Source organism: Camelus dromedarius, chromosome 9 (assembly GCF_036321535.1).
Source record: "Camelus dromedarius isolate mCamDro1 chromosome 9, mCamDro1.pat, whole genome shotgun sequence".
Lineage (NCBI taxonomy): Eukaryota > Metazoa > Chordata > Mammalia > Artiodactyla > Camelidae > Camelus > Camelus dromedarius.
This window is the reverse complement of record NC_087444.1, coordinates 35,444,998-35,468,984: the sequence shown is the minus strand read 5'-3', so window position 1 is coordinate 35,468,984 and position 23,987 is coordinate 35,444,998. Positions and strand designations below refer to the sequence as shown.

At 40.3% G+C, this 23,987-nt stretch overlaps 2 protein-coding genes across 4 annotated transcripts in view; one reads left to right on the top strand and one right to left on the bottom strand.

Moving 5' to 3' along the window:
* Nucleotides 1-23,987, top strand: part of NIP7 (nucleolar pre-rRNA processing protein NIP7) — a 64,379-nt gene that overhangs the window by 9,234 nt on the left and 31,158 nt on the right. Inside the window, exon 5 of one of the 2 annotated variants that reach the window (XM_010979218.3) lies at nt 18-3,432. The exons of the other annotated variant lie outside the window; for it this stretch is intronic. Within the exon in view, the coding sequence (XP_010977520.1) occupies nt 18-56 (39 nt within the window). The 3' untranslated portion in view covers nt 57-3,432. Of the gene's footprint in view, nt 1-17; nt 3,433-23,987 lie in introns of those variants that run through there. 2 annotated transcript variants of the gene reach the window in all.
* On the bottom strand, nt 1,281-23,337 carry TERF2 (telomeric repeat binding factor 2). 2 transcript variants are annotated; one of them, XM_010979221.3, is made up of 10 exons: nt 22,933-23,337; nt 22,730-22,825; nt 21,969-22,099; nt 13,391-13,477; nt 12,174-12,320; nt 10,624-10,730; nt 9,043-9,435; nt 4,553-4,638; nt 2,912-2,955; nt 1,281-2,447 (listed from the first exon to the last, which is right to left on the bottom strand). In XM_010979221.3, the coding sequence occupies exons 1-10, from the start codon at nt 23,309-23,311 to the stop codon at nt 2,289-2,291; spliced, it is 1,629 nt and encodes a 542-aa protein (XP_010977523.3). In that variant the 5' UTR covers nt 23,312-23,337; the 3' UTR covers nt 1,281-2,288. The 2 variants fall into 2 exon arrangements, with proteins under 2 accessions (XP_010977523.3, XP_031314043.2); XM_031458183.2 differs by having other exon boundaries at nt 2,912-2,952.

Genomic DNA, 23,987 nt, shown 5'->3' with positions numbered 1-23,987 from the left:
ATCTCCAACTTATTCAGCACCCAAAAGGGGGAAGAGTATCGTTGAACACCCACTGACTTCATGGCTGGCACTGAACTAAGAGGTTTATTTGCATCTTATTTTATTCTCACAACAGCCCTACAAGGGTGGTACCACTCCCTACTACATCAGAGATGAGGAAATGGACATCCAGAGATTCCAGTGGCTGGCCCACCATCCGCAAGCACAGCCGGCACAGCTGGGGCCCTGAGTCAGCCTCACACTCTTACCCACCAGGACAGTGTGTCCGTCAGTCTCTGAGTTCTGACAACATCTAAATGTTTTTATCTCAGCCATAATCTTGAGAAACAAAACAGCATTAGTACCTTCTAATTAAGTATTGCACCAGAATGTATTATATTAATTCCAAGTGGTAATACCATTAACTGTCACAAGCTCTGTGTTATGAAGAACAGACTTCATAACTGTCTTCAGTTCCAGCGAAGGCCACGTGACATCCAGCACTCTGGAGGCACGGGGTTCTGCAGCAGTCTTGCCAAGGTGAGGATGGGAGAGCCTGGGAGCACACAGTGGGAGAGGCTCCCCTGCTGGTTTCGCCACCACTGCCACGGCCCTAATACTGCTCGTATCGTGAGCAATGACTTAGGCTCAGCAAAACAGTCATCAGTTCATGGTAAGTTTTATAGTTCTGTAGAAGCTGCAGGCAGTTTTACGTGCGTACACATTTCAGTGACACTGTAATAAAAACAACACTGAAGTTATGCATCACAGTGTCACTCTTCTACCTAGAGAGCACCATCTAGTGATGGGAGAGTTGAGGGGGAAAAGCTTCTGGATCCTAAAGCTTGGTTTGCTGGGAGACCCCAACTAGCTACAACCAGATCGAGTGGAGATACGTTCTTACTTTATCATGTAGTTTCATGGTATCATTTGGGGTTAACTGTTCAAAAAAACAGTAGTACCAAACCCCCAAACACGTAGTTAATAAGTAATAAGGCTGAACAAAGTTTCCATATTTTAAATACAGGATGAATTTTAAGATTTTAGTACTTTTTTACATTGTACCTTTCACTCATTCAAAAGTGAGAAAAAGGGAATTCTTTTATCCCCAGAAGTACGTTATATGAGGAAATGGACAAATTAAGAGGAAACTTCCACATCTTTATCCTGCACAGCCTCCAAGGATTAGAACATCCAATACAGTTGGACATCAGTTTCTTAATGTAGACAGTTTAGCAGCTAAGCTTGTTCAACATTTTGCTACCTCCATCTTTTCAGCTGCAATTAAACAGCTACTTAAATTTGAGAGAAGCAAGACTTTAATGAAGAATGCTACAAGTTACGGACAATAATTAGTTCTCATATTTTAAAAAAAGATTACAGAAAACACTTTACTGAAATTCTTGTTTGCTAAAAAGACAGTCTTTAAGGATGTCTGAGAGAGACAGCAAGCACAACACAGTACAAAAGGAGAAGGGAATGTTGAATTCCAGTGCAAGACACTAACACGGCACAACCAGGGAATCAGGCGGAAGCAACCATTTCACAAAGAATGGAATTAGGCATTTATACTCAATCAAGATTTTTTTTTTAAGCTTTAAAATTCCAGCATAAAGAAGGGAATTGGGAAGAGGGGGTGGGAAGGAGGGACTAAGCTTATCTACAATCACCATTTTACCAAATGACAAACTGCTTCAACCACGTGAGAAGTGGAGGTTAAACCTGCCTACGCAGCCCAGCAGATGTGAAGAGCAAATGCCAAGGCAGTCAGGTCTAGGTGCTGATGTCACAACTGGCTAAACAGTTTTTAAAGGGACTGTCCTTTTACCAGGGCTGGTCTCTCATCAACCTGGGTTCATGACAGACGAAGTTCCTTTGCATTTGCATCAGAAGGCCAAAGCTTTACCTGGAACAAGTTCACTCCAAATAATGCTCAAGCTGCTGGTTTTAACAGGTCATGGAGTCAAAAGTGGCTCCTAACAGACTCCACCATTTCCTAGGAGAAGGTTCTACGGATTACTGGGGATTTAAATTCAAGCAAACCACTAAAGAAGGGAAATACTAATGGTATTCTGGCACTGTACAAGCTATGAGCCTGTCATCTCTGCCAAGGACATGGGGTGGACTTGGTTTTGTTTCTCAGCTCCATGATCTCCAACAGTGATGAAGTGGAACTCAGACCTCCCCCACATAGGAGGAGGATGCCCAAAATTCTCATCCCAGCCCAGCTTCTGAAAGAAACAGCAGACTACCAGGGACTATTATTAGGAACCATGCTCCTGTGAATTCTGTGGAAGTGAAAGCCTGTTTCAGTTCATGCCAAGTCTTTTCATGGTCCGCCAGCGATCCTTAATCATCACAGCTGTTCGGTTAACAAATGGGTAATTTTTAGAAATGGCAGCCCAGTTTCCTTCCCCATATTTCTGCACTCCAGCCTTGATCCACTCGCTTTCCTCCACGGTCCACTTCTGCAAACAAACAAAAAACACACACAAAGGATTTATCACAACCTGTCTCTCCACTTACTCACATTTGCATACAGTGAAGAGATAAACTGGATCCTAGGAAAGTAATCTGAACCCAGAGGAAGGGTTTATATTTTTAAAACATGAGCTAGATAATAAGTTAACACCATGGATCTGGACATTTACTAATTTTCAGTGTCCTGCCATTTCAACCTCAGTAATCACTTCTACATTCAAAACTTCAAATTTGTGTGGTTCATGGTCAGGAAATGCATCATGTTTCTGACCTTCTAGATTTTTCTTCCAGAGAGTTACTATTATTTTAACTTAGTTTGGATTATCCAAAAATCACAAGTAAAATTTTTTACCAGGGGCATGGGTAGTCTATGCTTGTGAGATGTGAGTACTTATTTTAACTCTGTTCTACCCACACAACCAGAAAAGATAAGAGAAGAATTTTAAATTACCTGCTTTTTTGTTACATTGGTTGCACTCTCTTCATCTGGTGCTGCTGGAAAACATTAAAAGTAGACTCATTTCAGAGTTCACCTTTCTGAGCAGCACAAACCACAAAAAAAAAAAAAAAAAAAAAAAAGACATAGAATGTCCCCAAAGGGAAAACTTAATTCAGATTTTACAAACTGAGAAAAGAAAGGACATCACTAAAGGATACTTTGTTTTTGTTCTTTGCTTACAAGATACCAGTCATTTCTGCCCATGAGAATCTGCAAAGCAAGTACTTTACAAATAGGCATTTAATATATGTTGGTTAATGATGGATTTCAGGCTCTTTAGTAAAACCAGTATCATTTGCTAAACTTACTGAGGGACTGTGGTATTTAAAATTCCAATACATATAAATATGTATATACACACATACATACATATGCATGTGTAGATAATATATGTGTGTGTATATATATAAAATTTCTGCTTTATAACCCCTTGCTAACCATTGCTTTAAATAAAAATTTTACTGTTTTCTGAATTTTTAAATCCCTGATCATTTTGGTTCGAGTCCTCAAACAAAAAGAATGGGGTAATAATTATTGCTTCCCAGTTACTGCCTCCCACTGCAACAGACCATGGGAGAGCTGCTCAAACTCTATGCTCTCACCATGTGGAAATAGATCAGGCCTCAAAAACATGGACCAAGATAATTTTTTAAAGGACCAGAGGGCTACAGGAGGGTATACAAGTATAAAGGACATGCTATTTCAAGCCAGAGAGAGCCAGTTTAAAAGCTGCAAGAAAAGGCAAAGTTGTATAAACGTGAAACATGCTAGTGTGTCTGGCTGAGCAGATTTCACTATCCCAAGCAATGCTTCCTAAAGAGTGGAGGACGGTGAGTCAGGAAAAGGGATACTTACAGGAGAAGACTATTTATTTTTAAATTATGGAGTATTTCATACTAGAGTAGAAGCGGTTTTCTAAAACTGACAAATTAGAACTGCAAAGGAAGCGGATGTTTTCTAAAACTTATATACTGTTTTTTAAAATACTTAATGCCACTTTTATAGATTTTGTTTCTTCCACCATTTTCTGTGTAATCTTGATTTTGCCAACTATGTTTTTGCCAATGAAAGGTACTTTTTAAAGATAAAACCTTTGGGACTGGCAAAGGATTACTGTTGTTGCTGTGTTACAGAAGTCTTCAGAATCTCCCAAACTAAGGTTTAGCATGTAGATATTTCCATTAGAGCGCAAAATATGTGGTGGGAGAGCTCCTAATGCAAATGCTATGAAGTTTAGTATTAATTAAAGAAAAGTTTCATCTTAGAAAAAACATTTATACATAGCAACTGGTAAGAGATTATTTAAACAAGAAATGTAGGGAATGACCACCACTACCTTTTCTAATTAAAAGATTTTAGGAAGAACATCAACTATAATTAAATACAGGATTTATTCAACCAAACCAGGAATTTTCATAAAAGTGCGGCTTTGATAGTCTCCCTTGTTTAATAGGAAGAGACATAAAACTGATTCCTCATGAATCATGAGGAGGAACTTTTAACCTTCTTCTGGTTTGGAGCCATGCAGTCTCTGGAACGTGCATCTGCACTTCAGCAGGCGTCAAGGAGACCAACGAGGAGCTCCTTGCTTACCCTGAACTTGAAATAGTTCGTCCTCTTCCACCCAAGTCTCTTTTTCTTCAACCCCATTAGAGTTGTTCCACTTGCCTCTGGGGACTCTGCGGGGAGATCAACGAAGAGGACAAGGTGTAAGACAGATTCATCCTAGGTCATCCCACGTTCTGTCCTTGGCTCTACTTGTGGCCCTGTGTTCCTCCCTGTTCTGCTGTGACTACGTTCGAGATTCACCTACACACAACTCCCAAATCCTGACCTGGCCAGGCATCTCCATGTCAACATCCCCCAGGCTGCAGGACCAGCCCTCAACTCAGCACTGAACACATCACCATCACCCTCCAAATTCTGTTCATTTTCCTGATTTTTTTTTTTTTTTAGTTTGTTTGGTTTGGACTCTTTTAAAGGTTTCAGCATTCTTCTAACCTAGAAGCTGCCAAACTCCTTCCTCTCCTTCACAGACATGTTCCTATCTCTGGATTGCTCTCCTTTCCCTCCCCATTCCTCCAGTCCAAGTCCATGGTCCAATACCTTTCACCAGTATTACACTAGCCTCTCGACTGGAGTTTCTTCCCCTAGTCCCTTCCTCTTCCAAAGCCACCTGAACAATTATCCTAAAATTACCACATCTCTCCTCTCCTCAGTGATGGCTTCTCACTGCCTACACAATGAATCTAAAATGCCCATATGGGGGACCAAAATCATCCTGTCTGGCCCCAGTCAATTTCTCACCAGTGCCTCCTCTCCGTACCAGCACCCCATCACCCCTCCACCCGCACCCCTCCAACAGCAGAGCCATGCCCTTTGCTCCTTCCTCCTATAAGCTCCGTGCTTTCCTTCCTATTTACTGTTCTCTGTATTTGGGATTCTCTTCCCTGTCAAGTGAAATCCTGCCCATCTTTGAAGGCCCTAATTCTCAATGAAGCCTGCCCAACACATACAAAAAGTCCCCACTCCTGTGCCCTTGTGGAAGTGCTTCCACTTTATTACACAGCCGTTTCACACCATGCTCATCACCATAATAAGCTCCTTGACAGCAGGGGCTATATCCTCATCTGTCTACTGCTAATGCCTGGCACAGTACACACACCCTAACAGAAGCTGGAGAGATATTAGCTAAACTAATAATGAGATTACCAAAGAGCTGCAAAAGAATTACACCATCAAAGACTAGAATAGTAAACAAACAAAAATCATTCCTGAACATAAAATCTGAAGTACTCAGGTGTAACCAAAACAGTCCTAAAGCTGAAAAATAATCCAAAACCCATTGTTATATAAATGAAAATTACAGTCATGTCTTACAGAACATAGTACAAATCTGACCTCAGAATTATAACATCCTTTACAAATATGGAAAGTATCTGAATTAAGTTTTGAAGAATTTATATAGATCAAAATAACATGAAAAACTTGACCAAGAGAATAGAAACTTGTGTCTCCTTCCCTACTATGAAACAAAATTTATTTTTAAGGCTGTCTGGATATTTTGCAAATGAGTAATGAAGGCAATTTGCTTAATAAGTGCAGACTTGAAAAAAATTCCTTGAGTGCCATGAGTTTTCTATGAAATTACTGAACTAAGTGGCCGACACCAATGGTGGACTACTTACTTTCCTTTGTTTTTAAATTGGATCGTATTCCCAAAAGTGTTGTTTCTAAGAATAACTAATTTGCTTGAGACAAAGTAAAAAAAAAATTTTAGGTTTTTCCTTCTCAGGATATTAACTCTGTTAATTACTATTCATAAATAAAAGTCAGGATTACAGTCTTCTGTTTATTTATCCAAGTGCTGGGATAACTGATTTTAACCCCTGAATCCGTCATTTTCACCTAAGTATCTGTTCACTCTTCCTGCAAACAATGTTTTCAAATGACTTCGGTAACCTTCTGCTCCTCTGAACTTAGCATAAATTTATTATGTATCTAAACATTCTGGTATTTCCTAATTTCTCATGTTGTGGAAGGGGCTGAGATCTGGTTCTTGCTTAGCTGTTAGGTGGCTGTGAGGTCTGGGCAAGTCAGGTCACTTCTTGGTTCCTTGCGTGCCTGATTGGTGACGTTAGAACTTCATGGTCTAGAGGGGTTGGCAAACTACAGCCTATGGCTACTGGTTTTTGTACAGCCATGAGCTAAGAATGGTTTTACATTTTCACAGGGTTGTAAAAAAAAAACAAAACAGAAAAGAATATGCAACAGAGACGCAAGTGGCTGACAAAGCTAAAATATTGACACTTTGCTAGCCTTTTATAGAAGTAAAATCCAGTAGTCGTAGCCCTGCTCTCCAGGTGACAGACCCTAACCCTGCCTTCCCCTCCTCCAATTCTACAGGTCCTGATTGCTGTCTGGGCAGCAGTCTCCAGCCACCCTCTTTCCCTCACTGGCTGTTCAAAAGCCCTCAGTGGTGTCTCATCAGGGGCCTTCAGATTAGTTGTAGTAGATTTATTTTGGGCAGTTAGAAAAGCAGATTAGAGAGCATTCCCCTGCCCATTCTAATTCCATAGTCAGGGGCCTGGGAATATGTATTTTCTAAACATTGCACAGTTGTGATATGAAGCTTTTCCTGAGAACCCTGCCTGATAGACTATAATAGACACTCAAGATCTGGCCCATCACCCACCTGGACTTTTCTCCCACACCCTCTGTGCACTGTATTCTCCCGCTGTACAGGCTATTTTCCGGCACACACCAGGCTTCCTCATGCCCTAATGCAAGGGGTTCCCGCTGCCTAGAACCCCCACCTCCCTACATGCTGGGTGACCTCCTACTCTTCAAGGCCAGCTCAACATCTGCTCCACCCACAACTCTGCTGAGCAGGCTCAGCTCTTCTTCCCGGCAGCTCTCAAGAGCACCTCACATGTGCTTCTTCTAGAGCTGGTGTTCTGGGGTCCATTTTTTCTGTAAAGGGCCGTATAGTATCTTCAGCTTTGCAGGTCTTAACTGTCTTTGTTGCAAAATACTCAACTCACTGTAGCATCAAAAGCAGCCACAGACAATACATAAATCATGGGTGTGGCTGTGTTCCAATTAAACTTTATTTACAGAAACAGACAGCAGGTGGATTCAGCCAAGGAGCCATAATTTGCCAACCTCTGCTTTGGGGTACCCATGATACTTCATACGCTTGATACATGAGTGAGGTATATATGTCTGAAACCTTCACGTACCCTCCCATTTACAAAACCACTGCAGTCATGTACCCTCTCAAGTTTCCTCATCTGTTCATGGGAACAATACCTATACTTCACAGGATTGCTGTGAGGAGTAAAGGAGATCATGTATCAAATGAGAGCAAAAGAGTATTGAGCCACTTCTGTGTGCCCAGCCAATGACTGACTCACTTCCAAATGCAGGCAGTGGTGCATATAGTGCAGATTTGCACTCCAGTATAAATCACTTATCAGATGCCACAGCCCCTCAGGACACCTAGCACATGCATGCCAGGGCATAGGTCCCCAGGAAACAACAGAGAGCAGTAGTAGAGAAGGCAGTGACCTTCAGAGACCATCAAGGTGATCACTTACAGCAGGGTGACCAGGGGAAATTTATGGAAGAAGCAGAATTTTAAGAGGCAGCTTGGTATACAGGATGTATAGGCCACAGGCTTTTGTGTCAGGACTGACTGGGATTAAAAATCCCAAAGCCCAATTTTGCCACTTTTCAGCTGTATGACTTCAAGTTAGTAACTTTTCTGAATTTTCCTCATCTATAAAATGGGGCTCATAACTCACTGGCAGAGAGAGGAGTGTAGATATTCAGTAAGATAATACATGGAAGTGCTTGGCCCACAGAAAGTACTTAGCCAACATCAGCTTCTCTTCCCTTTGAAGACAGATGGGATTTGGACAAACAATGATGAATAGTAGGCCAAACGTGGGGTATGAGAGGCAGCTAGAAGAACAGAGCAGGAGAAACAAACAGCGTGTTCCAGTGAGAGCAGGGGGACCAGTCTGCCTAGAGGAAGGGTCCACAAGAAGCCACAAAGGGGAGCAAAGCTGAAAGCCAGGTTGGGGGCCATGATCATGGGGAGCAAACTGAAAGCATTCTAACCACTGCCCCACAGAACCTAGCAGAATGTGAGTGATCAGTTAGAATTTGCCATGTCTAAAATGCTCATAAAAGGTAAAAAACTGTAACCAGTCATGAATCTCTACTAAGGATCAAAGTATAACGTGACCCAATTCAAGTGAATTTAACAAACAAGATTAATATTTACAAGGCACTCAGAAGTTTGCTAAAAAATGAAAGCAGCAGTGAGTAGGAGGCTCTGATACCCTTCCAACCTCACTCATGCCCTAGAGCAATGCCTGGAAGCCCACGTGTGGGGCTTCAGAACTGGCAGGAATGGCTACGTCGTCACTGCCCACACCCGAGTCACATTCTAGCAGTCTGAGCAAGCCTTGGTGGTGAATAACTTAGCTGTAAGTTACTTCATTCATGGAAGCAATACCAGGCCCAACCAGGACCACCAACCAGCCCCAAAACTGCTACAAAGAAGGTCTTCATACTTGGGATTCTTCTCCCCAGGGAGGGGTTGGTTGAGAATGGTGGGCTTGGGTGGTGGCGCCGGAATGACTTCCTGGGAGGAGCTGAGGCCTTCGCTCGGCTCAGTACTCTGGCTGTCCTCCTCCAAAACCAATCTGCTTATTGTCATGCGCTTGTTCTTGGGCTGCAGTTCAGCGCCACCCTCACCCTCAGTAGGGGCTGAACTTTCGTTTTCATCTTTTCTCGGTCTCTTGTTTTTGAGGGCTGGTGATGGTGGGCACACTTTATTAGGAAGTACCATATCTTTCTGGTCCAGTTTTGAGAAGGCAGCCTCAGAATCCTGTGCACTGGACAGAGTCTTGAAAGCTGCTTTCAGAGTCATAATTCCAATGGTGGTTGGGGTATTCTGGAGTTGCCTGCAAGGAAAGCAAACATAAAAAGATCAGTTTCACCACTGTTGAGGCTCATCCAAGCAGCCGCAGCTTTTCCAAAGCGTGAAGCTTCAAATCAGACAGAGGACTCCTCAAGTGGAGGACTCTTCATCTGAAAAAAAGGGAGGTTGCTTAATACAACCTTTATTTATAAAAGCTCCCATTTGTAAGTGTTAAGCAGAACCTTTAAATATGCACTGTAACTAGAACTATGGGGCTTAAACTTCAAGTAAGAGAACCCTAAAGGTACTAGGGTCAGTGACACTCCCTCCAGAGACCTCTTTAGCCTGTGTGCTGCTAAATCCATGCAGTCTCCATGAACTAAAGAGATGCTTTCCATAGTGCAAGAACTCTGCGGAGTGCCTGACAACCAACTGATAATCCAGCAATCTCACTGTGAAGTCTAAATGCTTCTTCCAGCTGTCCCAGTCCAACCCTCATGTGAGAGAAGTAAAAGACTGGTCTCCATTCTGCCCTCTTTCTCCTTTCTCTTGAGAATTCTCAGAGTAAGAAGCATGCCACACACTCTTGGAACAAAGAGAAACTGCCTTTTTAAAATAAAGTTAAGTTCATCTATCATTTGGAATAGCTAGTATGCTTTAAATAAAAACTGTTAGGAGAGGGCAGACTGGCAGCCTGCAGGCCAAACTCAGCTGGCAGATGTGTCTTGTTGTCTAACCTAAGCAAATTTTTTTCCTAAGGATGCCCTCTCTGGATCACAGTCCTATGCTCTCAACTGTATTATCCTAGGCCCACTTTGCTCCTTAACATTTCCTACCAAGCTCCCAAAGGCATCTAAATGAGTGACCCCTGCTCTGGCAACTGGTCTTGGGAATGATTCACAAGTCTGAACACTGCATTAAGAGCTCAGGTATCAACAAGGAAGTACTGAGTAGATACGGGTAAGGCAAGGAGAGAGAAACACAAAAGGAAAGAACCTGGGGGGAACAGCCAGTGAGGAACTGCTGCCAGGGATCTGACATCCTGTCTTAAATATTCTCATTTTCCCAGGGTGTGCTCTGTAAATCCCACAGTGCCTTGTATGAGTAACCCAGTAACATGTTAGGAGGTCAGACCACCAGGAAGAACTGATCCTGCTCTAAGAAGACAACTACGCTTCCAACAGACCGCCCCAGTATTTCACCCAAGATCACAAAAGGGCATCCCTCTCACCTTGCAGGTTCTCTAAGTGGCTTTTCCACAGGCTCTGGTGCTGGCTGTTTATCTTCCTTCACTGTAGTTGAGGCAGAGGACTCAGATTTCAAAGCCTTTTTGGCCATCTGGGAAAGGAAAGATATCATCAGGAAGAGGAAGTCACAGAATTTCTTTAATTCCCTAACTCTTTCACCATGAACAAACTCAAAACACAAGCATGTTCACTTACAAATTCAATTTAGGCATAAACTAGAGGGAGATGTAAAAAGGAAGAGAACTTACAAGAACTACCTCAAACTTCTTCCTTCTTTCCTTCCTCAAAAAATGGCTCACTGTTTTCTATACTAAAGGAGAACTCAATCTGAGTGGTGCTAAGCAGTTTAACATTGCAAGAATTCCAAAAGGTTATTTTGGACAACAAATAGTTACATGATTTTACTTTGCATCTCCTCTTCCATCCTTCCAATCGCATCCCTAATCTAGTTGTATATACAAAAGGCAAACTTTTTTTGGGAAATTTAGGGATGACTAATGTCTATATTAATGTTTTTTAGTTTGTATATAGAATTTTTTATATTTCCATAAATGTTTTGCCTATTAACAACTCTCTGAAAATCCTTACTTGTACCACATAAAGTCCTGAGCAGGGCAATCTTACTCTGACTCCAACTGCTCATCTGTCTCCCTCCGACTGAAGTATTATACATTTCCAATCAGTCCAGTATCATTCAATTTTAGACTGTATATCTGTAACGAGTGATATCTTAAGAGCTGAGTTCTATCCTCAACAGAAATAGTGACAGGTTATTTTCCAGTTTCCTGAATACAAAGCAAAGACTCCTAGGCCAGGCTCAAATATCCTGACAATTGCTTCTTGAATACTCCAAACTATCTGCTTTACAAATAATTTTGAGAGTTCCCAAATAACTAGGATCACTGACACTATCTGAAATGGGCCTTGCAGCTCTCCTGTTATGAGCTAGGGTATTTTCAACACTCTCAGAATCCTGGTTAAAGAAAACCTTCTCACTCAGTTCATGGTCCACCTTCTACAACAGACTAGGCTCTTCTTCTTCCACATGCTATCTCGAGCCTCGCTGCTTCCATTCTTTATGCTTATCCCTTTGATCCAGTTAGTATGTCATTTGACCTCTTTTGGTTATCATACTCTAGTCACACCTTTGCTCCAGTTATGCCTTCTTCCTGTTAACAACCACCATCATACCATATCTACCACCACTCCTCCTCCCACACTTAACTCAGATTTCATCTCCTTTGGACTACCATCAATTCTAATTGAATGTTCTCCTACTTTCACCACACAGATGAATCACACATAGTGAAAGTAAAAATGGGAGATGAGGGAAACCAGGTATGTTCCATTTGCCTCTGCCAGGATCTCTGCTTCTGTATATTTAAGGCATTTAATTAAGATAGATAATGCATATAATGCGGAATTTCTCCCACACATTTACTCTTTTCACTTCTAAAAAGAGCTGCCCTTTCGTAACTGCCTCTACATCCTCAAGGCTACGTCATGGCTCTGGGAAGAGAAGGCCAAGCCCCACCGTGAGGAGGTAGGGCTCCGCATCATCCAGGTGACTCTCCAGGAAGCGCAGCATCTTCTGCTGGAAGGTCTCGTAGGAAAAGTTCTGGATAACAGGGTGGGCCAAATTCTTTTCACGGATAATGTTCAGGAGATCATTTCTCAGCTTCTACACGAAGGACCAATATGTGCAACATGAGAAAGGAGAACTCCAGTAAAAAGGCAACGATGATGAGTTGAGACAACACTGTCAGAACTTTCACAATGCTGTCACTGAGTATCACTGGTATATATAGGAAGGGAAGCCTAACCACAGTATAGAACAGGTCAATAAATTACACATCAGCCACAGTGGGTTACTATGCAGCCGTAAAAAAAAGGATGAAGAACTCAGGATCTAAAGTATCTTTATACTTTCACAAAAAAACTTTAACTTTCAAAAAAGAGAACCAAAAAAGGATGAATAAGCTTCCTATGTGCTAATATAGAAAGATCTCCAAGATATATTAAATGAAAAAAGCCATTTACAGAATGCTCAAGCTAGTGTGTAGAATATGCTCACACACGTATACGGGAAGAACAAGAAGAATGGATACATGTGTATGTCTGTAAATACACACACATGCACGCTTATTTGCTTGCATATGCCTAGAATATCTCTGAAAGGATCAAAGCAAAAAACACTGGTTGCCTCTAGGGAGAGGAACAAGACAGCCGAGTCAGAGGGGAGAGAATTTTCACTAAGCTCTTTTGTTGTACCTTTTGAATTTTGTATTATGTACATGTATTATCTTGTCAAAAAATAAAATTTAGATTTATAAAGGGAAAAAAAAAAAAGGCAGGGTACCAGCGGAGATTTTGACACCAGAAAATACAGGAGTTAAGTCCTCACCAAGCATATTCTCAAGTGTCTGCAAGATCAGCAATTATATAAATAAAGTTAGACGTGTTAACAAAACCTGATAGCCTAGTACCTGGTGCTGATCACATAAAGTTCTGTCATAAACCAGATGGAAATGGGCAAGTAAATGTTTTGTGTAAATCTGTCAAGTTTTTGAAAAGCCAATCTAACAGTAAGTTATCCCGAATATAAAAGACAACATGCTCAAGGTGCTGAATATTTAAAGGTAAATATTCCTGACAGAGATAGCATTCCTGACAGAGAACCCTTTCCCTGCTTCCTCGCAAAAAGCAATGAGATGGACTTAAGTCATAGGAGCAAAAATGTATCAAATTTACCTGAGTTGTGGGGTCCTTGGACATATGTTTTTTCAAAATTTTTGAAGCCTTTTCAAATTCTTTGTTTTTGATACAAATAATGACCGCCTACAAAAGGGGGAAAAAACTTTTTAAAAAACTGTTGTAACAATGAAAGGTGTAATCAGAATATCAAATATCAAAATAAGCTCTACTAAAAAGTCAAACTGTCTTATATACCCAAGAACTTTCTCACATTCTATCAAATTCCTCTACTTAAAAACTAATAATTACTGTTCAAGTGGTATGAACAACTGTAAGCTCTCTTTCAGTGTGTAAGGTGGTAGATTTTCAACATGACGTTGGATTTTTTTTTTTTAATGGCTGATACAGCAAAATCTGAGCCCCTGGATTACAGACCATTTACTCAATCTGAATAAGGATCAGATCTCCTAAGGAAAGGCAAAATGGACAGGAGTCATTCCAGGCCCCCAGAACAATTGGTTTTGTTCTCTTTGGATGCAAAAGCTTTGATGTAATGGGGGGAATGAGGGGAGGACATACTGTGGGGAAAAAAAAGTGATCTGCTGACCACAAAGTTCTGCTAGTTCCATTCAGGAAAGGCCTGAGGCCAGTTTGGTAGAAGAACCGGCACAGTCTCCCTACTGTAAACCCCAGCTGCCCAACACCAATTAAAGTGTGCAGGGAGTTACAGAGACAGACAAACCCAGCTCATTCACAAGCAGCAAAGAAAGAAAGAGCACTAAGTTCTAGGTAGGATGAGGTCTCATCAGCCACAGAGGAAAAGGAGAGTCCTTCAGTCAAGAAACCCTCAGAGAACATATGCAGAGGGAAAATAACAGTGATTGAAAATTAAAAGTGGTATTTTAAAAAACGTTACATGCACTTAAAAAAAAATTAGAAAGCCAGGGAATAACTGGGACTACTTGGAGTTATCTAACAGGATGCAGTAGCTACCTTAAATCTTGTCTCAAAGAGAGGTGTAAGACACACACACACACACACACACACACACACACACACACACACGGAAAACTTGTCCACAGATGTTTTCAGTCTTTACAAGGAAGAACTTAAGGAGATACAGACAGACCAAGAGAAGGAGGAATAGCAGAAGAATTCAGAAAGTCCTAATCTCTGGTGATTCTGCCCTCAGCGTGCTGAGCACAGCCATACCAGGCAAAGGAAACTGGGGTCAAATGCTCTTGAATAGGAGGCACACACCTAAGTTCTTGCTGCCAGGGAAGCTAGAGTAAACCTTTTCATTTTAATCAAATCATATTCACATCATTTTCAGCAGAAAAACTATACTAAGACGATTTTTACTGTTTTGAAGAATACAAAGGTTTTACTTTTTTATAAATCATTAAGGTTCTATTATGCTTTAAAATTTTAGTTAACTTGGTTGAGGTAAAACTAACTTATTTTGGTGTACTGTTCTGAGTTTTAACGTGTGTTGACTCCTGTAACCACCACAATGGGGATACAAAAAAAAAACAAACCATGGACTAGTAAACCTCCATTGTGCTGCACTCTGTAGTCACCTCCTCCATCCCTAACCCCTGGCAACTACTCATCTTTTCATTGTTTCATCTCTTCAGAATGTCATATAAATGGAATCATATGGCTTATTTTTTATAGGATGTAGCTGAGACTGGCTTCTTTCCCTCAGTATAATGCCTCTGAGATCTGTTTATGTTGTTGCATTATCAATAGTTCCTTCTTTCTTATTGCTGAGTAGTATTCCATTGAATGGGTGTACCACAGTTTATCCATTCATCCACTGAAAAACAATTGGGTTGTCTGCAATTTTTGGTGATTATGAATAAGAGATGCTAAAACATTCATGTACAGGTTTTGGTGTGAACATAACTTCATTTCTCCACAGTAAATACCCTCACTCCTGGGTCATCTGGAAAATGCATATTTATAAAAAAAATGGCCCAATTTTTTCCTGAATAGCTATACCATTTTGCATTCTCATCAGCAACGTATGAGAGTTCCAGTTGCTCCACATTCACACTAGCACTTGTCAGTATTAGTTTTCAAAGTTTAGCCATTCTAACAGATATGTCCCAGTATTCATTGTGATTTTAATTTGTATTTCCCTATTGACTAAATGATGAGCATCTTTTCATGTGCTTAATTGCCATCTGTATATCCTTTGGTGAGTCCTTTTCCCATTTTCAAAATAGGATTGTTTTCTTGTTGAGAGTTCTTTATATCTTTTGTATACAAGTCCTTTATCAGATATGTGATTCACAAATACTTTCCCCCAGTCTGTAGCTTGTCTTTTCCTTAACAGTTTTTCTCAGAACAAAAGTTTTAAATTTTGATGAAATCCAATTTATGCTCTTGTGGATCATGCTTTTAGTATCATATCTAAGAACCTTTTGCCTAAGTCCAGGGTATGAAGATTTTTTTTTTCATGTTTTCTTCTAAAAGTTTTACAGCTCTACATTTAGATTATGATCCACTTTGAATCAATTTTTGTATGAGTTTTAGGTCAAAGTTCATTTTTTTTTTGCATATGGACATCCAGTCATTTCAGTACCATCTGTTAAAAACTATCCTTTTTCCATTGAAATGCCTTCACATTTTTTATTAAAAATCAGTCATATTTGTGTGGGTCTATTTCTGGACTTCTCTCTTCTGTTCCATTAATCCATATATCTAGAGTCATGAGTACTGTAGCTTCATAGTAATTCTTAAAATTGGGTAGTAAGTCTCCAGCTTTGTTCTTGTTTTATAAAATTGTTTTGGTTATTTTAGTTTTTTTGCCTTATCATATATCTTTTAGAATCAATCTGTATCTACAGAAAATCCTGCTGAGATAGTGACTGGAATTATATCAAGTCCATAGATCAACTGGAGAAAATTGACATCTTAACTATATTAGGTCTTCCAATCCTTAAACATGTGTATCTTTCTGTTTACTAGGTTATGATTTCTTTAATCAGCAGTTTGTATTTTTTTACATATAGATCCTACACATTTTGTTAAGGCTTAGACCCAAGTATTTCTTTTTGGAGCTAATGTTAAGTGACACTGTTTTGGTAACTTCATTTCAGATCATTCACTGCTGTATATGGAAATATGACTGATTTTTGTATATTGGTCTTGTACCCTGCAGTCTGGCTAAACTTAATTATTATAGCTATTCTTTGTATATTCCATGGGATTTTCTATATGGACAGCCATGTCATCTGCAAAAAGGGACAATATTATTCCTTCTTTTTCAATCTGTTGCCTTTTATTTCTTTTTCTTGACTTACTGCACTAGCTAGATCTTCCAGTATGATGTAGAATGTTAATGGTGAGAATGAACAGCCTTGCCTTATTTTGGATCTTAGGGTCAAAGCATTCTATCCTCCAGCATTAACTATGATGTTACCTGTAGGGTTTTTGTAGATGCCTTTTATCAGGTTGAGGAAGTTTCCTTCTATTCCTAGTTGGCTGAGTGTTTTTATCATGAAATAATGCTGAATCTTGTCAAATGCTTCTTCTGCCTCAATTGATATGAGCATATGGTTTCCTTTGGATAAATAGGGTAGATTACATTGATTGATTTTCAAATATTGAACCAATCTTGCATTCTCGGGCTTTAGTTTCCCAGTTCTGCCACACACTAACTGCATCTGTATCCAGGACTAAGCATTAGGATAGACAGTTAAAAAAAAAAAAAAAAGGCAATGGAATTTACTTCAAGTTCTGGGGATCACAGCTCCACTGCTAAAGAGAAAGGGTTCTTTCTTTATCTTTAGGTGCCTGCCCTAATCACTGGGTCACTGCTGCCATCAGTGTGGTATTGCCTGGGTTCTAGGACAGAAGAGAAGAGAGAAAAGGGGAAAAACAAAACAAAACAAAAAAACAACAAACAAAAAAACTCCCAGGATTTCTTCCACCCTCTCTGCCACTTAGCTCTCCTTTCCTGCCCTTCCAACCAGAGAGAGCCTCTCTTGGAGTTCTTTCTGTTCACACCTGGGGTGCACTTCTAGGTTTCAGGATACTTAAAGTCCAAGCTTGGTGATACTGGAGAGGAAAAAATGGTAATCTACTCATCACCAGTTTGGTGGACCCTCAAACTGGTCTTATCCATTTGCTTACTGCCATTTACATTCCTGAGTCTTCAGATAGCTGCTCCATGCATTCTATCTAGGACTTACACTTGCGTTAAGAAGACAGAGTATGCTTATCTATCTTTCCCAGGCCTGGAACACAGATCCGACTACATTTAATTTGTGAAATAAGGAAATGTGAATGCTTTCAAAATCTAAATCAAAAGTCTGCCTCCAAAGTTTGTGTTATGAGCTTATCTTTTAAAACTATGTACTAATTTTCTGGGAAGTTTTTTGTTTTGTTTTTGTTTTTAAAGAGATGAAACGTTGCTTTTTAAAAACTTGAAAGTTTCCAGAAATAAGTATAATTTTTTCTCTTATGTATCTGTTCAGGTTCATATTGTGTAAGCAATAGCAATGGTCTCTGGCTGACTTAAACAAAAATGAAATTCCAAGCACAGATTTTCAATAGAGGTGATAGGTTTATATAGGGGGAAATGCCAAAAAGCACAGAGGAAGAAAAAACCAAACTCACAGAAATGAAGAAAGACTAAATAAAAAAGCAAACGCAGAAAGAAACCTGGCTGTATGGGAAGCACAAATGATCAAAAAGCCTTGCAAAGCTTTCTGTTTCAAGAACTAAAAGTTTTAAGTGTGTCTGATGCACTGGCACCTCATGTGGGAGAAGGTCCCAAAAGAAAATCAAGGTGCTATTACCAAAGGTATGAGGAAGAAAGCTGCATAGCAAAAGCAACAAATAAATGCTTCCCCAAGAACATACCAGACATGTTACTCTCCCCTGTTCACAGAAATCTGAGGACTCTCTCTTACAGTTATGAAGAGAAAACCAGCAGAGTCTCGGTATCATTAACAGCTTACAGAAGCAGTTCTCAAACTTTCTGGTCTCGAGATTCTTTATACTCTTAAATGCTAATGAGGACCCCAGAGAGCTTTGTTTATGTGAGTTATATCTGTTGATATTCACCATATTAGAAATATAAAACTGAGAAAATTTTAAAATATTTATTGATTCATTATAAAATAATAAACTCATTGCAAGTTAACATATCTTAATGAAAAATTACTTATTTTCTAAGACAAAAATTTAATGAGAAGGTGGCATTGTTTTACATTTTTGCAAATCTCCTAAAATCTGGTTTACTAGAAGAAAGATGATATATTCATATCTGCTTCTGCATTCATTCTGCTGTGGTGTGTTTTGGTTGAAGTATATTAAAAAATCTGACCTTACACAGATATAAAGTTGGAAAAGGGAGTATTTTAATAGCCCTTTCAGAAAATTGTGGATATTCCTCTTTGACTACACACCAAACTTTAGCAAGTAAACTCATCATTGTTACATTAAAATCTGTTTAGTCTATCTTGAACTTTCAATGCATCTTTTGCCCAAGAATGATTTTGCAATACAATTCATTGATCATTTGGAAAATACTGGTTCACTGAGTTATGACCTTCCAAATGTTGATACATTCATTAAAAATATTTTTTAAAATCACAGTTGATAATATCATCATCAGTCTTATCAGAAAAGTCTGAGTACTGGGAAGCTACCAAGCACAGGAATACAAGTTTTCCAAAATTTAATTTTCACTTGAAAACAGTAATTTTATCTCTAGCAACAAATACTATCAATTGTTTTCCTTAAAGCAACAAGTTCACTTTGCTCTTTCTCAAGAAAATGACTGCCAGATTACCATGTCTGAATAACCAAAGTTTGTCAGTTATTCAAGCAAAAATGGCGTTCCATTAAAAATGCAGCTAGATCAGCATGCAACTCAATCATACAAGTGCTTTCCCTGAAGAAAACCACCATGTTTCAGTATGCATCAGAAATGCTCAGGAAAGCTTCCTATTTTGTCACACAAAATACTGAGAAGGTGTTTTTTCAAGGGTTGAGTCTTACTAAAATTAATAATTTTTACTGCTTCAACAAAAATATTCTTAATTGAAACGACTTTTTTTTTTTTAACTGCAAGCATGTGGCAATGAAGAATACAATGACTACTACTACAGTTTATCACTCCCCTGGCACCAGAAATGTTTCCCAGCATTGTTTTTGCACTATCAGTGTAAATGTCAATGCATTTAAAAACTCAACTAATTAAACAAGATTATACTGTATAGCACAGGGAAATATATACAAGATCTTGTGGTAGCTCACAGCGAAAAAAATGTGACAATGAATATACGTATGTTCATGTATAACTGAAAAATTGTGCTCTACACTGGAATTTGACACAACATTGTAAAATGACTATAACTCAATTAAAAAAATGTTAATTTCCAAAAAAAAAACCCCTCAGCTAATGTTCTGGCATTATTATGAAGATAGTTTTGATCCCTGAAAGGGTCCTGAAGACCTGTAGAGATCTCTGGACCACACGCTAAGAAGTTAATAAATAACTTACTTGATAAACTTTTAAAAAAATTTAATAAGCTTTAAAATAAATTGCTGTGATACTTCACAGAGATTAAAAATGCATCAAAAAGCCTCATTGAGCCTAGGTATCAAAAGGTAACATATTCTGTGACTCTAAATGAGAAATTAAAAAAAAAAAAATTGAACAAACAAGTGATCTAGTATTGTTTAATAACTAGGAGATCAAGGTAACTGTGGCAGCCAGGCTCCAGTGATTCCCCACCTCCTGCACAGTCCCATTCTAAACATAATCCAGAGTTGGTCAGGTGATACGTGATATGTGACTTCTGAGATTAGTTTATAAAAGATCACAGCTTTCTATCTTGGGTTTAGATCACGTGCTCTAGGGGAAGCATGCTACTATGTTATAAGCAGCCCTATGGAGAGGTGAGGAGCTGAAGTCTCCAGGCAACAGCCAGCAAGGAAGTGAGTCCTGCTAACAACTATATGACTGAGCATGGAAGTAGACCCATCCCACTGAAATGACTGGAACCCTAGCAGGATCAGGCAGCTTGACTATAATCTCATAAGACCTTGATTCAGAAACACAGCCAAATCACTACCAATTCCTGACTCTTGGAAACTGAGAGATATTTGTTGTTTTAAGCTTCTAAGTTTTGGGGTAATTTGTTACACAGCAGTAACAGTAATACAGTAAGTGTAACAAGAGATCTGGTACCGGATGGAAAATGGAAGACCAGAAGGGAGTCAATGTAAAAAAATGACTGACTATTTTAAGGGAATGTAGATTTCGCTAATCAGTTTTTCCCAATGAAGCCCCAAAACAGATCTATGAACTTAAATATGCAGCCAAAAGATGAAAGCCCACACTCTTCCAGAAGAGGGGCCAGAAGACAAATCTATATAGCCCTTGTGTTATGAAGGAGTTGCATTTCTGAATGAGCTAGCTACTTACAGGAGTTACATGAATTACCTGAACTGGCACTGTCCTTTCCCTCTCAGAAGATCCTCAGCTATTCTGAAAGGAGGCATGGACTTCTCCTTTGCTAGTATGTCTTTTCTGGCTTTTTATCTCCAACACAATCCTGACTTACCTATACTAAAAACTCATTCTTGCAATCATTCCTCCTTGGAATTGGAATTTTCTAAGTAATCTTGCAAGACCAAAAGTAGTTCCTACCCAAGGTCCTTAACTGAATAAATAAAGTTATCTGTACCCCACACAGTTTTTTTTTTTTTAACAGAGTGTCTGAGTACCCAGCACACAGCCAAGGGACAGGAAGTCTCCTTTGCTAAGCAAGGTTTTATCTTCCTCCTCATCCCCTGGACCCTGTCTTTAGAAGGTGCTCTTTTCTTTACTAGTTTCCTTACTTTCACCACCAAGGAGTGCTGAGCTGCTGGTCTTCAGTTTCCACCTCTGCATCTGCTTCCACACCCCCAGCCTTGGCTACTGAAGAAGAAAAAAGCTTTTTCTGACTAGTTTCCATGGCCGCTTCAATGTTTTACATAAAAATCAGTTCCACTACTTAAAGTTACCTGAGCATGACACAGTTCCAATCCAAATTCCTAGACACTCTACTAGCTTTTTTCTTGTCAAGAACACTGCCTGTGCCAGCCTTTTACCATTACTGTTTTTCTAACTGGCTGATTATCCAAGCACCTCTGATTCTGTCTGTTCAAGGGAACGTTCCCTAAGCCTCTGTTTCTGCAGACAAAAGAGCTCAAAGTCAGTCCCTTGTTTCCCAAGATACCAGCTATTCTCCTTGGTTTATTATAAACAAGGGTGACCAAACCCTAGGCCAGTTACTTCCAGCCCTTTCAGGATGCTCCTGAATGAATAATATTTCAACTCCAAAATGTCAGTCCTCAATGCCAACCCACTTCCTCCTGTCAGGGTCACAAGGAAGACCACCAAAATCACAAACGCTGAGAACTGGCCATTAACAAATTCTTTCCAAGCCTAGGCTGGGAAGGGGTCACCTGATGAGATAACATCTGTGTGTGAGTTATGCGTTTGATTGTGCTCAAACGTGCTCTCTCCCCATCCCTGTTTCTCCTCCATCCCACACAGAAAAGATAAGCACTGATTCAGGACCTCTGATTTTTGTTAAAAGGAAAAAAATTAAAAATAGAGCCTTACAGCTTCCTTGACCAGTTTTCTACTGGATTCGATCACTGCCTCTGTGAGTGTAAATTCGGTTTTAATCATCTCCAGCACATTGATAGCTGATTCCAGTGGTGTGAGCTCAGCCTCCATATCAAAGGAACAGTCTAGGACAAAGAGCACAGTTTTCACTGTAATATGTTATCTAAGGAGCAACATAATTATGTCATATATACATAAAGAAAAAACATGCAAATATTGTAAGATTTGCATTTAATTTGCTGACATATTGGCTACAGACTTACAAATTCAGATCAATGAATTTCAAGTGACTTTAAGTAATTTTCAAGGCAGGTAAAAAAATATTTTTTAACACATGCAGCTGCATCTCAAATTTCAGGATACACACATCCTCCTCAGAAACGGCCAGAATCTGAAGACCGGTTTGCTAAACAGCCGTCAAGTTCAATTCAGGAAGGGGGAAAAAAAGTGCTCATACTTTAAAAACACTCTATTGGGGGGGGGGATGGGCATCCTCACATAAACTCACTTTAGATAGCAACAACACTGGGGGAGCAAGAAACAGGTGGCAGGAAATAAAAAAACAGAAAAGCAGCCAAGAGAATCCTAACTGGAGAAAATTAAAGCCAGAGAATACTCTAAAAGGAAAAAAGACCACTGGGATCGAAACATAGTAGCCCAACTTAACTGAATGCTTCACACCCAGCTCTAAGTTTGAAAACAACAATGTAATCTTAAATAAGCAAGCACAGAGAAAAATGTAAAAATGACCATACCTAAATTTTCCCCTTCTTCAATGCGCGATAGACACTGCATAACCCGCAGCAGCCGGGACACGGTATGCTCCTTCCCCAAGGGCCTGACAAGCAAAGCTGGGAAAGAAGACATCGTCGGTTCAGCGACCCCTAACCCCGACACTCGGGCTTCACAGATCCCCTTCCCATGAACCCCAGCCTCCTTCCCCCGGCCCGGCCCTCACCCTGCATGATGTCCCGGATCTGCCTGAAGTCCCCGTACCGGCTACCCCGAAAGGCCCGCAGCGCCTCGTGGAAGTAGAACTTGAGCACCCAGCGGTTGACTGCCTCCTCCAGCCGCGCCTCCTCCGCGCCCCGCTCCGCGGCGCCCCCCAGCCCTGGCGCGTGGCGCCCCCGCCGAGCCCGCCCGCCGCTGCGGGACGCCCGCCTCCCTGCCGCCCGCCCGCTGTTGTCGCTGCTCCCGCCTCCTCCCGCCATTGCGTCCGACCGCCGCACGCCCTCCCCGCCCTCCCTGCCAGGCCGCTTCCTCGACTGTGACGCTGTCGGGTCACGCACGACGCCCGGGCCGGAAGCGGGGCCTGCCGCCCCGGCTCCCGCGGCCATGATATGGTTGGCGTTCCGAGCCGCCCGCGGGCTTCTGGGAGGGAAGGGACCGAGGGTTCACAGTCCCCTTTCGGACCCCGTAGTTCCCGGTGTGCCCGCCGCAATGCCTTCTGGGATGTGAAGTCCGTAAAATCCACGGGGTAAATCAACAGACGCTTGCGATCAAGTATCAACTTTGCTCCGAAATTATGGAACACTGTACGAGCGACGCGGGACTGTTTAAAATATGGAAAAATAAATACGTGGAGCTTATTAAACGTTTTTAAAAATAGTAAATAGAAGAAACTGCATTAAAAAATTTATATTTTAACAAATAGTTTAAAGCAAAAGACCCGTGTAAATTTAGTCGAGGTTAAGAAATACAATATGGCGGGCACCCCAGAAACCTCTGCTTGTTTAAGACATATAACTTTTTAAATTACAAGAATAGCCCATTTTGTTGTAGAACAATTAGAAAAAAACCAAAAGGTTAACTTTTAAGCCAGCCATAACCCCACATGAAAAAATAAATTGACTTTTAGGTTTATAGCCTTCTAATATCTGTTGTATACCTGTTGTCTCTAGTGTGTGTGTGTGTGTATTTACCAAAAGATGGAATTACACTACATTTTTATATATGCTTTATCTTTTTTTTTTATTGAAGTTTCTGGTGTACAGCATAGTGTCCCACTGATGC